Source organism: Urocampus carinirostris, chromosome 13, assembly GCF_059441175.1.
Source record: "Urocampus carinirostris isolate Australia breed hairy pipefish chromosome 13, RoL_Ucar_1.0, whole genome shotgun sequence".
NCBI lineage: Eukaryota > Metazoa > Chordata > Actinopteri > Syngnathiformes > Syngnathidae > Urocampus > Urocampus carinirostris.
The window spans coordinates 2,550,893-2,566,499 of NC_142361.1; the positions used below are offsets into that span (position 1 = coordinate 2,550,893).

General features: G+C 43.1%; 1 protein-coding gene across 5 annotated transcripts in view; it reads left to right on the forward strand.

Annotated features, from left to right (window-relative positions):
• The window catches only part of map4k3b (mitogen-activated protein kinase kinase kinase kinase 3b), a 99,291-nt gene that overhangs the window by 40,606 nt on the left and 43,078 nt on the right, over positions 1–15,607 (forward strand). For all 5 annotated transcript variants that reach the window (XM_088351692.1, XM_088351696.1, XM_088351694.1 and 2 more), the window contains exons 7-12: positions 11,461–11,503; positions 11,610–11,682; positions 12,890–13,021; positions 13,091–13,153; positions 13,239–13,320; positions 13,783–13,899. In XM_088351692.1, coding sequence (XP_088207818.1) covers positions 11,461–11,503; positions 11,610–11,682; positions 12,890–13,021; positions 13,091–13,153; positions 13,239–13,320; positions 13,783–13,899 — 510 coding nt within the window. The remainder of the gene's footprint in view (positions 1–11,460; positions 11,504–11,609; positions 11,683–12,889; positions 13,022–13,090; positions 13,154–13,238; positions 13,321–13,782; positions 13,900–15,607) is intronic.

Consider the following 15,607-nt stretch of genomic DNA (forward strand, 5'->3'; position numbering starts at 1 on the left):
GTGTGCTGCAATTATGAAATTCATGGCAAGCCGTCCTCGTCTTTCTCGTCATTCTTGACGTCTTCAAGGGCGTCATCCTCACGTTTAAAACGAACCTCTATCCTCTGTCATACGGACAATTCGATCATAATCCAAGAAGATGCAGTTTACCTCCGCGCACAATTCCGCGGGTCTAGATTTTACCTTTTGTACTCGAGTGCCGCTGGTGTTCGTTAGAAAATTTACTTAAATAAGCCGCTTCACTGAATAAGCCGCAGGGCTGAACATTTGGGAAAAAAGTAGCGGCTTATAGTCCGGAATTTACGGTAAATGGAAAACAAGATATTCATAGTAAACAGAAAAACACCCTCAGTGGAAAACTGATTTACAGTACAGTTTTAATGATCTAGGACAAATTATATTGTTACCATCACCAGGTGCCAATGTACATAGTCAATCATGGATAAAAAAGGGCGTTAAAACGAGTAGGAGACACATTCTCCCAAAAGTCTCACTACTTCTGCATTCAAGAAAATGCATGTCTATGGGACAGCAGTGACATCATCATGTTGTCTCAGGCACAGCATGTTTTAGAGCGAAGAAATTACCATAACCACCCACAAATTTAGTAAGTAATTTTGTAAAAACCTACAAATATACCATGCTATAAAGTTGCCAGTGCTCAGGCATTTCTATAATTGCAATAAGCCTGGCTACTGGCTGGGTGTATTTTGTCCAAACATGTGCAGCAGATTCAGCCGTTGTTGCTGGGGATAGCTTTACTGACTTGTCCGATCGGCCAACTTGCTCCGGGCAGTGGAGGCTTAATCACCATGACCACTTGTTCAGTAACAAGATTTTAAGTGGTGATCTACGTCTTTGTCCTTGGGTTTAGGTTAGGTAGATATTTACAGGAGAAATCAAGCCAAAAATCTGTCTTTGTTGCCAATGGTGACATTCAATTAATTTGCTGTTACTGGTAACTGCTTGTGGCAGGGATGCATCTTGCTGCTCGTTAGCTGTAGATTAAGTGTTCGGGGATCAGTCTGCAATGTCCTAAGTAGCATAGTGCAGGGCCTTTAATATTAGGATGCCTTACTTCTCATTCAGTAAAGTGAGCAGTACTTCTTCTGGGAGAACTCTGCCTTTGAGAACAACTTGTTGTGCGGCTCTGACTAACTTAATCTCCTGCTCCCAATCCCACCAAACTGAGGGGCAAGTTGCAAATTGAACTTGATCAAAATGCTATGCTTATCTAATTATTCCTTTATAGCTGGGTCCAGTGTTTCAAATCCTTTCTGCATGTCCATTTTAGCATACTATAGCTTATGAATGACCTGAATCTTTATTTTATTGTTTGTTAATGCAACATAGACCGCACCCTGGTCATCCTGGTAGGGGGATTACCTCATGTGCGGTCCCATCTCAAGGTCTCTTAATTTTCCTCATGCCGAGGTTTTTGAGTTTTTCTTTGCCTTCATTTAAGTTTTAGATCAGGGGATGGTGTATATAATAGTTTGTGGTCTGTGCAGCCTATGGTCTGGGCAGCCTTTTGAGACTCCTTGTGATTAAGGGGTATATAAATAAATATGACTTGACTTGACTGTCCGAGTGCGCACCTCAAAAGTTAATGGCTTTATCACAACGTATCTTGTGTGGCTTTCTTCATCTCGCTACAAAGCATTGTCGTGCACAAAGGATGGACTCTGTATCCATGCTTAACACAAGGTTAAGATGTACACACCTTGTCGTAATACATTTAAAGGTGATTCCCCACTTCTTTAACGGTCTGCCTCTTATTTCGATGGCAAATGACCATAAGCTGTCAATGCCAGTTGACCAGTACAGAGGCTTCTGAAGACTGAGCTGTGTGGTACCCTGGGTTTGTTGTGCCATCTCTAATTCTATGAAACTGTTATTTTTTTCACAGCTTGTTGTCTTGATGTACCCAATATATTCATCTAAGTTCAGTAAAACTGCATGCATTAGCTTGCAATCTAATGTTTGTAAAATGAGAAAGACGGCCAGACACTTTTCGTTTGGCCTTGTTCAATCCAGAACAACAAATAGAACAGACTCTGAATCTTGATTTACTCAGTGAATTACCTGTTGTATTGGCAACTCACCGTACTGAGAAGCTGTTCTATTGTGTTCCCTTGAGAACAGTGACTTCATCGTAGGAGCCCCATGAAGCGACAAGGCATGGCTTTGATTAGCTTTGGCCAGGATTTTTACTGGAGTGGATTGGATCAGTGTCTGCGGGCGTTGCAGTCCAGCAGTTCCACAAAAGGTCACATGGGTTTCTTTTGCATGATTTGAAGTTGTAACAGATTTGGTGGGCCTTTGGGATGATAGCGGTCTGAAGAAGTCTGGTCCATGTGTCCAGCAACAGGATTTTCCTAGTTTTTCAAGGCGCTTGCTAAGGGTTATATTGCCCGCTGGGTTTTTATCGGATGGCACATCCAGCCACCTGCTCCTTCAAGACTCCTTGGTGCCTGCACTTGTATTTCTGGGACTGAGACTGTATCCAATGGAGGACGATTTAGAATCACTTCATCATGCCCTACTTTTTTACGGGTTGCGGTTTAAACACGTTAGCTATTTCAACACCAGACAGGCGCGGAATAGACAGCTGTTTCTTGGGTTAAACTTTTGAGCCAAATTTGATAACTGCGCTGAACTTGTAATATTGTGTAGTATCATAAGGTAAGCAATGGTGTTAAAGACTGGCTGTGAAGTGGGTAGCTTAGCATCTGCAAAAGGTTTATGTAAAAGTGGCCGTTAGTAATGTCAAATTGTCTTGCAAGCGTGTGGTACAAGTACCTTGGAGTAGGTTCACATGCTAGAATTTCTTAGTGCTTGTCACGCAGGGTGTCTGAATCATGTTTCCTTTGCAGTCCCAGAGTGGAGTTTAGAGGCACTTCATCGTGTGCAGACAGCCAAAGCTCATCGCGGGTAGACTGGGCTTCAGGCAGATGTGTTTTCTGGCACAATTTCTTATGTCAAAGCCTCCACCAGCTAGAATGTTCTGACTTTGTTAAATTGTTTAGCGTTATCTGGTGGTGTTACAGAGTGAAGACAGTTTTTTTACGTAGAAGACCTGCATTAAAGCACCAACCAAGACTCTCAAATGCTAACACCTCATTTGGTAACTTCAGAGGTACGCTCCTGCTTCCCATCTCTCTAAAGCACAGGTGTCAAACAGGTGGCCCACGGGCCATGTCAGGCCCGCTAAGGGATTGAATCCGGCCCGCAAGACAACACTCAGAGAAGCGCAAGAGAAAAACAAGCTGCAGGTTGAAATATGTCAACTTGATGTTGCCAAAGCCAGGTGGTTTGAACAGAGACACTACTTGTATTTATTTCTCTCTCTTTCTTTCTTTCTTTTCCACTCCTTTTCTCCCACTCTGTCTCTTTCACTCTCTGTGTCTATCTTTTTCTCTTCCTTTGTTGCTCTTCGTCTCTTTCTCTGTGTTTTTTTATCTCGAACTTCCTTTTTTCCTTTTCTCTTTCTCTCTTCATACCCTTTGCGCTTTCTTTTTTCTCCTTCTGTCTTTCTATTTCTCTTTGGATTTCTTTCTTTCTCTCCCTTTCTTTTCCCCCTCTCTCACGACTTATCTTTTGTTTCTCACGCTCTCTCCCTTTCTCTCTTTCTTTGTCCCGACCTCTCTCCTTTTCCCTCGCTCTTTTTCTTATTTCTTTCTCTTTTTCTTTCTCTTTAATGTACTAGTCCGGCCCCCGACAGAATGTTTGTTCTATTTAGTGGCCCCCGAGGTAAAATGAGTTTGACACCCCTGCTCTAAAGTAAACAAAGAAGTTGAATGGTCATGAGGAAGTACCCTCACTTGAAGGAACATGCCACGTATGATTACTCAAAAACTAGCAAAGAGCTCAATGTGGGGCCAGACAAGAGGCACTGCAGGGAATGTAGAAGCTGTCCTTGGTGCTGGAACTACAGATGTTTGGATCTCTTTCGCCTTGGTGGAATTCCGCATTTTGTTGGTGTTGGTGATTCTGGCATCAATGGAGATTGCGTTAATGGGTGCCTGCCCATGGTAGACATTTCTGGACAGACTTTTTTATTGTATCTGGTTCAAAGGACCAGTTGCTGATTATTTATTGTTGTGTGTTGGCCTACATGATTCTGGCCTAAGTCTTTGGTTGGGAAGACCACAGCAAATACAAGATTTTCTTGAATGCCGTTAATCCAGTTCACAAACAACTTGTTGGAATGTTTGTATGTGTGTATTCATATTTTGATTTCTGCAAGAAATAAAAAAACAAATAAATCAGTTCAGATGACATGCACTAAAGCACATGTGTCAAACTCCCGGGCCGCGGGCCATGTCCGGCCCGCCGTGAAATCATATCCGGTCCGCAAGACCATTTTACATTATTGTTATTAATGGCCCGTCAGTATGAACAACGCCGTCTCATCCCTGGTCATCATATTCTGACGTTTTATTCACTGTACATATTCCTTCATATATGACGTATACTATACTATATACCAGGGGTCGGGAACATATGGCTCGCGAGGCATATATGGCTCTTTCTAAGAGTACCTATGGTTCAGAGACAAATTTAATTGCATGCAAATTTTCTCCATCTCGTTCGAAACTTGAGCCTTTAATCCTGTTCAGATACACGCAAAGCTTAACCAAAGCTGGATTACAAAGCAGTACTTTTCCGATTATATAGGGCACGTTTTCACTACGATTTACAGTCAAGGTGTCACACAAAAAAAAACTCGTTTTGGCTGAACAACGCTAAAGAATCCTCTATATAAAAGCTCACTATATAATCTGTGTTCAGTGGTCAGATACTTTTTGATGAATCAACAGAACAAATTGTAAATACGCCAAAACACCGGAACAGAACTTAGTTATTTGATTGGGTGAGTGGGAGGGATGGGGTGAGCTATGTAAAAAGTGCAAGCACTCCCTCCCATCACTCGCCCTACTCCGTCTGCGCCAAAGATAAGCACATCAGGCTCCCTGTTCTCAGAATGTTGTGACGTTTTTACAAAATAATTTGTGTAGCATTTTCATATTTCTACTTTTGACAGGAGATATATTAAGGAGCGCAAAATCCTTTCATTTTTTTTTAATATATACATTGACATAGGAGCAAAGGAATTTGAATGTTATTTTTATATTAAGTTGTTTAAGTTATGTTCTAAGTTGTATAATTAAACAAGATATTTTTATTTAACTGTATAAGTGATTTAAGGTTTAAATTTAATATTCTTGTCTGTTTTTATTCATATTTATGTTCCAAAAACATTCAGTTTAAGTGTGTTCAATAAATGTATATCCTGGTTGGCCCGCGACCTTAAGTGTGTTTTGAATTTTGGCCCCTTGTGCAATTGAGTTTGACATCCCTGCACTAAAGTATAATTCTAAGGTTAGTAGAAAGACTAGGCTCATTTTTACTTATGTTTAAATGAACTAGGACCAATTATATCTGCAATAGGATATACTAGGCCTGCAAGAATTTGGGGAAAAAAACGTAAATGCGACATTTATGACCCGTCTTGGAATTTAAATGTGATTTTCAAAATTAAAAGAAAAAGGTGCATTTTCTGTGCTAGTTTAACTTTTTGGGAGAACTTAAACAAACTGACATGCAAATTTACCACTAGATGACTTCATTACTGACTGAGAGTATAGGACTGTAACAAAATTACCGTATTTTCCGCACTATAAGGCGCACTGGGTTATAGGGCGCACCCCGAAAAAAATAGTTTTTGGTCCTATTTTTGACATGCATAAGACGCACCGGATTATAAGGCGCTACAATGGGAACGTGGACAAAACAGTCAGATAGTTCAGTCCAACTTATTACCCCCTTAACATTCCCAAAGCTTGCAAAGACGCAAATACGTGTCGAGAACACGTGCGGATGCGGTGTTCGTAAGATGTCACTCAAATGCATCGTTCCATCATTCGGAAGGTTAAAGTCTTGGGATTCAATAAATGATAACCATTCCTTCGTATCTATTTTCTTTTTCGCTCGCAACTTTACTGTGCATATGACAATAAACACTTGGAATTGAGTTGAATTTAAAAATAGACACTGCATTCCATCCATTATCTGCACCGCTTATCACAGAAACATCGAGTTCAGTCTGAAACAAGATACAGGGATAATATAGAAAGCCGGAGTAGCTCACCGAAGTCGTTGTGTTCATAATAATGTGCAGGCAATGTCCTCTTATATCCGTGAGGGTAGTAAATCCAGGAGAATACAATATTTACAAAGACAGAATAGAAAAAAATGCTTTCTCTATGCCGTCAGCCACATGCTATACGCATACGTATTTTCGGCCAATTGCAGGCTTTGTTTCGCTGTTTAAGCCAATGGCAGCCTGTAAATTATAAAAAGGATCCGCCTCTTGACCTCCGAATAACTTTAGCCAATAGTGATCGTTTCAACTGATGATTGACACGTCTTTTTCGGCCAATTGCAGGCTTTGTTTGCCGTTTGAGCCAATGGCAGTCTGTAAATGATAAAAAGGATCCGCCTCTTGACCTCCGAATAACTTTAGCCAATAGTGATCGATTCAACTGATGATTGACACGTCTTTTTCGGCCAATTGCAGGCTTTGTTTGCCGTTTGAGCCAATGGCAGTCTGTAAATGATAAAAAGGATCCGCCTCTTGACCTCCGAATAACTTTAGCCAATAAAGATCAATTCAAATGATGATTGACACATTGGTTAGCCAATAAAACGCCTGTAAATAAATCCCAGCATCCACCGCGTACTACTTGGCGTTCGGGGGAAAATCGAGTCGGCGGCTGCAAGTTAGTTGGAAAACTTAATGTTGATCCATAAATAAGGCGCACTGTATTCTCCTCCTTGATCTGCTACCTTATCGTGGTGGAGGAGTTTGTGTGTCCCAATGATCCTAGGAGCTATGTTGTCGGGGGCTTTAAGCCCCTGGTAGGGTCACCCATGGCAAACAGGTCCTAGGTGAGTGACCAGACAAAACGCAGATCAGAAGACCCCTAATGATGAGAGAAAACTTTGGTCCTCGATTTCCCTCGCCCGGACGCGGGTTACCGGGGCCCCCTTCTGGAGCCAGGCCTGGAGGTGGGGTCCGCTGGCGAGCGCCTGGTGGCCGGACCCTTACCCACGGGGGCCGGCCGGGCACAGCCCGAAGGGACGACGTGGGACCCTCTTCCCATGGGCTCACCACCTGTAGGAGGGGCCAAAGGGGTCGGGTGCGCAGAGAGCTGGGTAGCAGCCAAGGGAGGGGTCCTTGGCGCGACGATCCCCGGCTACAGAAACTGGCTTTTGGGACATGGAACGTTACCTCTCTGGCAGGGAAGGAGCCCGAGTTGGTGCGTGAGGTTGAGAAATTCCGACTAGATATAGTCGGACTCACCTCTACGCACGGCTTGGGCTCTGGTACCAGTCCTCTCGAGAGGGGTTGGACTCTCTTCCACTCTGGAGTTGCCCGTGGTGAGAGGCGCAGAGCCGGTGTGGGCATATTAATTGCTCCACGGCTCGGCGCCTGTACGTTGGGGTTCACCCCGGTAGACGAGAGGGTAGCCTCCCTCCGTCTTCGGGTGGGGGGACGGGTCCTGACTGTTGTTTGTGCTTATGCACCAAATAGCAGTTCAGAGTACCCAACCTTCTTGGGGTCCTTAGAGGGTGTGCTTGAGAGCGCGCCCCCTGGGGACTCCCTCGTACTGCTGGGAGACTTCAACGCTCACGTGGGCAATGACAGTGAGACCTGGAAGGGCGTGATTGGGAAGAACGGCCCCCCTGACCTGAACCCGAGTGGTGTTTCGTTATTGGACTTCTGTGCTCGTCATGGTCTGTCCATAATGAACACCATTTTCAGACATAAGGGTGTCCATATGTGCACTTGGCACCAGGACACCCTAGGCCGTAGTTCGATGATCGACTTTGTCATCGTTTCGTCGGACCTGCGGCCGCATGTTCTGGACACTCGGGTGAAGAGAGGGGCGGAGCTGTCAACTGATCACCACCTGGTGGTGAGTTGGCTTCGATGGTGGGGGAAGATGCCGGCCCGACCCGGCAGACCCAAGCGTGTTGTGAGGGTCTTTTGGGAACGGCTGGCAGAATCTCCTGTCAGAAGAAGTTTCAATTCACACCTCCGGCAGAACTTCGCCCATGTCCCGAGGGAGGCGGGGGACATTGAGTCCGAGTGGACCATGTTCCGCGCCTCCATTGTCGAGGCGGCTGATCGGAGCTGTGGCCGCAAGGTAGTCGGTGCCTGCCGCGGTGGCAACCCTCAGACCCGTTGGTGGTCACCGGCGGTGAGGGATGCCGTCAAGCTGAAGAAGGAGTCTTATCGGGCCTTCCTGACCTGTGGGACTCTGGAAGCAGCTGGCAGGTATCGGCTGGCCAAGCGGAATGCGGCTTTGGCGGTTGCCGAGGCAAAAACTCGGGCATGGGAGGAGTTTGGCGAGGCCATGGAAGCCGACTTCCGAACGGCTTCGAGGAAATTCTGGTCCACCATCCGACGTCTTGGGGGGAGGAAGCGGTGTGCCATCGACACTGTGTATAGTGCCGATGGGGCGCTGCTGACCTCGACCCGGGACGTTGTGAATCGGTGGGCGGAGTACTTCGAAGACCTCCTCAATTCCACCGGCACGTCTTCCTCTGGGGAAGCAGAGCCTGAGGACTCTGGGTTGGGCTCTCGTATCACTGGGGTTGAAGTCACCGAGGTTGTCAAAAAACTCCTCGGTGGCAGGGCCCCGGGGGTCGATGAGATCCGCCCAGACTTCATTAAGGCTCTGGATGTTGTGGGCGTGTCATGGTTGACGCGCCTCTGCAACATCGCGTGGACATCGGGGACAGTGCCTCTGGACTGGCAGACTGGGGTGGTGGTTCCCGTCTTTAAGAAGGGGGACCGGAGAGTGTGTTCCAACTACAGGGGAATCACACTTCTCAGCCTCCCTGGTAAGGTCTATTCAGGGGTACTGGAGAGGAGGGTCCGCCAGGAAGTCGAATCTCGGATTCAGGAGGAACAGTGTGGTTTTCGTCCTGGCCGTGGAACACTGGACCAGCTCTATACACTCTTCAGGGTCCTTGAGGGTGCATGGGAATTTGCCTGTCCGGTCTACATGTGTTTTGTGGACTTGGAGAAGGCATTCGACCGTGTTCCTCGGGAGGCCCTGTGGGGGGTGCTTCGGGAGTATGGGGTACCGCACAGTCTTATCCGGGCTGTGCGGTCCCTGTATGCCCGGTGCCAGAGTCTGGTCCGCATTGCCGGCAATAAGTCGGATTCGTTCCCGGTGAGGGTTGGGCTCCGCCAGGGCTGCCCTTTGTCACCGATTCTGTTCATAACTTTTATGGACAGAATTTCTAGGCGCAGCCTTGGCGGGGATGGAGTCCGGTTTGGGGGCCTCAGTATTGCGTCACTGCTTTTTGCAGATGACGTGGTGCTGTTGGCTTCCTCAGCCCGTGATCTTCAGCTCTCGCTGGAGCGATTCGCAACCGAGTGTGAAGCGGCCGGGATGGGGATCAGCACCTCCAAGTCCGAGGCCATGGTTCTCAGTCGGAAAAGGGTGGTATGCTCCCTCCGTGTCGGGGAGGAGGTCTTGCCCCAAGTGGAGGAGTTCAAGTATCTTGGGGTCTTGTTCACGAGTGAGGGTAGGATGGAACGGGAGATCGACAGACGGGTCGGTGCAGCGTCTGCCGTCATTCGGACCTTGTACCGGTCTGTCGTGGTGAAGAGGGAGCTGAGCCGAAAGGCAAAGCTCTCGATCTACCAGTCCATCTACGTTCCTACCCTCACCTATGGTCATGAACTTTGGGTCATGACCGAAAGAACTCGATCCCGGATACAAGCGGCCGAAATGAGTTTCCTCCGCAGGGTGGCTGGGTTCTCCCTTAGAGATAGGGTGAGAAGCTCAGTCATCCGGGAGGGACTCGGAGTAGAGCCACTGCTCCTCCGCGTTGAGAGGAGCCAGTTGAGGTGGCTCGGGCATCTAATAAGGATGCCTCCTGGACGCCTCCCTCGGGAGGTGTTCCGGGCATGTCCCACCGGCAGGAGGCCCCGGGGGCGGCCCAGGACACGTTGGAGAGACTATGTCTCTCGGCTGGCTTGGGAACGCCTCGGGGTCCCGTCGGATGAGCTGGAGGAAGTGGCTGGGGATAGGGACGTCTGGGCTTCCCTTTTAACGCTGCTGCCCCCGCGACCCGACCTCGGATAAGCGGAAGACAATGGATGGATGGATGGATGTATTATAAGGCGCATGGTCAGCTTTTGAAAAAAATAAAGGCTTTTAGGTGCGCCTTATAGTGCGGAAAATACGGTACAACTGTAGCTCTAGAAATAAAAACAGAATTGCAGTTGAATAAATCGTCTTTATTGTAATTATACAAAAGTACAAAATTGGAGGTATTCTCCTTTCAGTGCAAGAAAGCGATTTTGAGAAAAGTCTTGTTTGGTTTGTGTAATCTGTCGGTCAATCAGTCCTGCACATACTGCATGCAAACTTTGCCTCGCCTTTATTTGTTAGTACTGTTAAGGGCCTCTGATTGGCAGGCGCTGTTAAAACCCAAACTGTGTCAGGAAAGGTTAATTAAAGTCTGTCTTTTGTAACGAATTCTAAGGTAAACAATAGTATAAAAATATTTACGTTTTTTTTATATTTGGTGTCCGCTGAGGTTACATTGACTGTCAATTTTCCATCATTGACAGGTCATTTTAAGAGTTGACAGAAACATTTCCTGAGTTGAAAATTGGTCCATAAATCACAGCAACTAGTACACCTTTAAGAATGTAGGGGGCACTTTAAGAGAGAGGAAGGGAGACAAAGAATAACAATGAAAGGTGCATCATAAATTTTAGAAAAGTCAGTGAGTGGAGCCCGGCCCGACCCAAATGTAACATTTTAGGCCCAACCAGTCTCAAAATTCGATATGTGCTTGGGCTGAAGAGCTTACCTGTGCTCTTAGTGAGGCGGTAAACTTAGCCTAGGCAGAAGTTGTCTTTGCCAGGAAAAACATTCTTACACAAGAAAAGGACAAAAACTAGACTATTTCCACCAATTATGCACAACAAAGAGCGTTAAGGCGGGGAGTGCAAGGCATTTTGTATAATTCGTGTCACTATTTCCATATTACTATATAAAGGGACAGCAGGGGACAAGTTGTCTGTAAGGTGCAGCATGTTTTGGAGGAAGGTGATTTGCACACAGTCTAACTATTATTTCATGAAATCACTTAATAAAGAGTTTTTACATATGGTTGTTCGACTTTGCTTCAAAAACATTTCTTTTTTATCTTTATGGTTTATCAAACTGTTTGAATGCTGGTCTCAAATGATCTATTGCTTTACTTTTTTTCTCCTTTTGTATATGTCTTGCATTTTTGTGAAGCTAAACTAAGTCACAATACAACCAACACATCAAAACCCATGCTATGTTTCTTTTAAGTGAATGCTTGTTTTGTGTGTTATGTGTTCTGATGCGTGAATCACATGGTGTGTCCTATCAGGGTGCCAACATCCTCCTGACTGACAACGGCTATGTCAAACTTGGTGAGATCAACCAACCGTTTTCTGTTGTTATTCCCTCACTATGGATCTGGGATTTCTTTAAATTGTTCTCACCAAAATGAAACATGCCATAAATATTTCCCAAAAGCTGACTTTGGAGTATCGGCTCAGATCACAGCAACTCTGGCCAAGAGAAAGTCATTTATTGGAACGCCTTACTGGTGAGTGCTTGTTGTTGTTGTTGTTGTTTTGTTTTTGTTGTTTTTTTGTTTTTGCTCTAAGTGCAGGCAAAGTTTACAAACTTCAGCCATCTATTCTACAGTTTGTTCAGGTGATTGAATTTCAATGTTGTGTTGCCGCCCTCTGCTGATTGCACCAAAGAGGACAGTTCAGTTTAGAAAACCGTCTCTTCCGGCTCCGAAATGGCTCATCAGATTTTTTTGTTTTAATATCTTATAACAGACTATTAAGTAATTATTAATTTCATTTTTAATTTTAGCTTTTTACACAATGATAAGATTTAAAGGCAAAAAACAACATAAAATCCCTTAAGATGCAATACAATAAAAATATTAAAAACATTAACCATTTGGTGCTATAAATGTGAACAAATGTAAAAAAAAATAGCACTTTACAATTTTTTTGTAAGTAATAAGACACAAAACCTCTAAAAAAATATAAAAAAAGTTGCAGCAATTATAACAATTACAAATTAAAGTAAATAAAACAAAACGCAAAAAATCAGTTTTTAAGATTAAAAGATTGACTGACTCTGTTTCGGAGCTATCGATATCATAACAGAATGGTGGACAATTATGTTACATCCCTCTAGATCAGTGTTCTCAAACTGTACTTAACCCTTGAGCTAGGGTCGGTGTCAGGTTGGCACCAATTCGTATTTTCCGCAAGATAAGTTCTAATCAAATTATTCTGCAGTTCTTATTTATCTTTTTTATACATACAGTACTTTCTTACTTTTTTTGTCTTTGTATTGAACTCAAATATTAGCCAACACCTATAGATCTCTTTCTGTTTTTGTAAACAAGTGTGATGTAGCCAAGCTGTGCATGTATTGTTAAACGGAATAGCAGAATTCATCTATCGCAGCCCTGTTACACAAAAATATCATAGATGGTTACAGCTCAAATTAGCATTAAGTATGTGCTAGCAGCAAGATAGCGACTTAATTTTAGTCATCAAAGTCAACCCCAAAAAATTGTTCGATTGGTCGTTGCTGGATTTCTTCAAGGTACTGGAAAATTGAAAAATTGACCTTGAAAGTGCTTGAAATGTACTTGAATTTGGCCATGAAAAGGGTGTACAATCCCTGATTCTAATGTGCAGCTAAGTGAGCTTTTATTGATTAGTTGATTTTTAAAACAAAAACAAAATGGTTGATTGTGTTTTTTCCTCTCTGCCCTCTAACAGGATGGCTCCTGAAGTTGCAGCCGTGGAGAGAAAAGGAGGCTACAACCAGCTGTGTGATATCTGGGCTGTGGGCATTACCGCAATAGAGCTGGCTGAGCTTCAGCCACCCATGTTTGAGCTGCATCCCATGAGGTGTGTAACCTGAATGTTTTAAATGCAACGAGAACACTTTTCTCATCTTATTCTGCATCCCTTGTCCAGGGCTCTTTTCCTTATGACTAAGAGTAATTTTCAGCCACCTAAATTGAAAGACAAACTCAAGTGGTAAGGCAATATTGATATTCCACCGAACACACCACAGCAACTTTTCTTTTTTACTGTATGGTCTATATTGTATTTTCGACAACAGGACGGACAACTTTCACCATTTTGTCAAAGTAGCCCTAACCAAGAACCCAAAGAAGAGACCCACAGCAGAGAAACTTCTTCAGGTGAGATCACAATTGTCTATGATGTAGTCATTAATGCCTTTTAGTGAGAATGAACTTCAAATAAAACTGTGACCATTGATTTGCCCCCACTTGCTGCTTGTTTTGTCACAAAACTAGTCAGTACCATGTGGTTTTTTTTTTAAAGTAACATTTACAATATCTTCCCCGATGTCTACTACATTTTAGCAGAGTCTAAAAATGCTTTTTCACACTAACACTTATAAGGTCACAGCCAAAGTTAAAGTGACACATTAAAATCGACGTAAATGCAGATCATCAATTGAAGCAGGCTTTCGTTTTTAGTCCAATTACTTAGTAATTCCCCTAATAATGGTAAGTTTACAAGAGAACATCCATGTTTTTTTCTAACAGGAGAACAAATGTGCGTAACCTAAAACTATTTTGCTATTTATGCCCCGCTATGAGCCCCAAAAAGTTGAGCACTTGCTTTCCTCTTTGTAGCACCCGTTTGTGACTCAGCCACTGAGCAGAACACTGGCTAAAGAGCTGCTGGACCGAGCCAAAAACCCAGATCACAATAACTACAATGACTTTGATGATGATGACCCTGAACCAGAGGTAACCACATTTTTCATTTCATTTGTACTGAGAAAATAAATCATAAATAAATAATAGGAAGATGGAAACATGAATCAAATTTTAAGTCTTACTTATGAATTAGTCAGTTCAAATCATCCCTTTTGAAGGATTCTTGTTGCACTTGCGTCTTTTTTATGAAATTAAATTTCCTAGACCCGTTGTCTCCAAATGGTAATTGAGCAGATATTTACGGTACATTTTACAACTCTTTGAAAGCCTTTTCACTATTGGCAGCATGGAGCTAGTTTTTTTACTGGATGTTGATTGTTTTCCACACTCCCCAAAATGTGTCTAGTAGGGCTGCAAATAAAGATTAATTTCATAATTGGGGCAAAAAATATATATAATATAACGCAATTACAAAAATCCAAAGTGTTGGTCAATTATTTTGACAATAAACAAAAATACTTGCTATACACCTACAAATCTGGGATATACCGTTTTCCTACCACCTTTGTCGAGGATCATATTATGTTTGGACTTATCATACAAAAAAGGAAGAGCAATACATTCGTGTGTCATGATCCTAGTTCGTGTGTAAATATAGTATACTGTATCTCCAGCGCGCTTAGAACTTTGACATTTTCATTGTTTAATATCTTGTGCATCCATTCATTATCGTTGGTGTAAGAAAAAGGGGAGCCGTTTCTTTCGAAATGAAAATTGAATAAGAAAGCTTGATGCGGTTGAGAAAATGGTTGGATCGCTTTTTTTCGGCCACTTCCTACCACGAAGGAGGAAGGAAGGCGCCTAACTCTTGAAGTTCATCTTCCAAAAGTAAGTTAAACTTAACATTATTTATCTGTATAGAGCTTATTATTTTATTAAATGTTTATTTTTTTCTTGCAAAGCAGTACAGGCTATTATACAAGCCTTAAACATACTTATATGAAACTTAAACATACATTCCATAAAAAATATTACAATTAGGATGCAAACGGTTGTCCGGAATGTATCTTGTTCGTAAGTAGGGCAGGCGTCTGTATATCAAAAATATAAACCCACAAAATGTTGTCAACAAATTTGTTTTGATTTTGTTAAATCTTTGCATACCCCGCGACCCTATTGAGGATAAGCCGTGCAGATAATAAATGAATAAATCTTTGAAGATTATAAACATTCCCAATATGAAAATCATATATAATATGCTTTGGAACTGCCCCTTGGGTAGAGTGTAACATGTCGTCAATTGTTATTATTTCTCTTTCTACATTATTTATTTGATTTCTTATTTTCGGATTTTTTCTTCTTTTCTGTACTTCTGTAACACTTTCTGTTCCCATGAAAATTATTAACTTTGTCTCATGATAAAACCGTTTAACACTACAAAGTTAAAACGTTCATGTCAATTTTGTTTGTTATGATGCAATGTTTGGTAAAAGATATTTTCAAAAATGTAAGATAACTTTTTTATATAAATGGTCTTGGCGCCCTCTGCCAAAACAACGTGGTACTACAGTGCTCAGCATCACCAAATTGTGTGCACTTATTAGCATTTAACTACTTCATAAATCAGGTGATACAACAATTCGATTATCTAATTAGTTGCCAACACTTTTAATAATCCTATCGATTCATTGTTGCAGCTCTAGTGTCTAGTCCGTTCTACTTTAGTTGAATCCCCAATTTTGACATTATCATTATCAGCAACCTAAATTTCTCCACGTTCCTCCCCCTCATTGCGCTG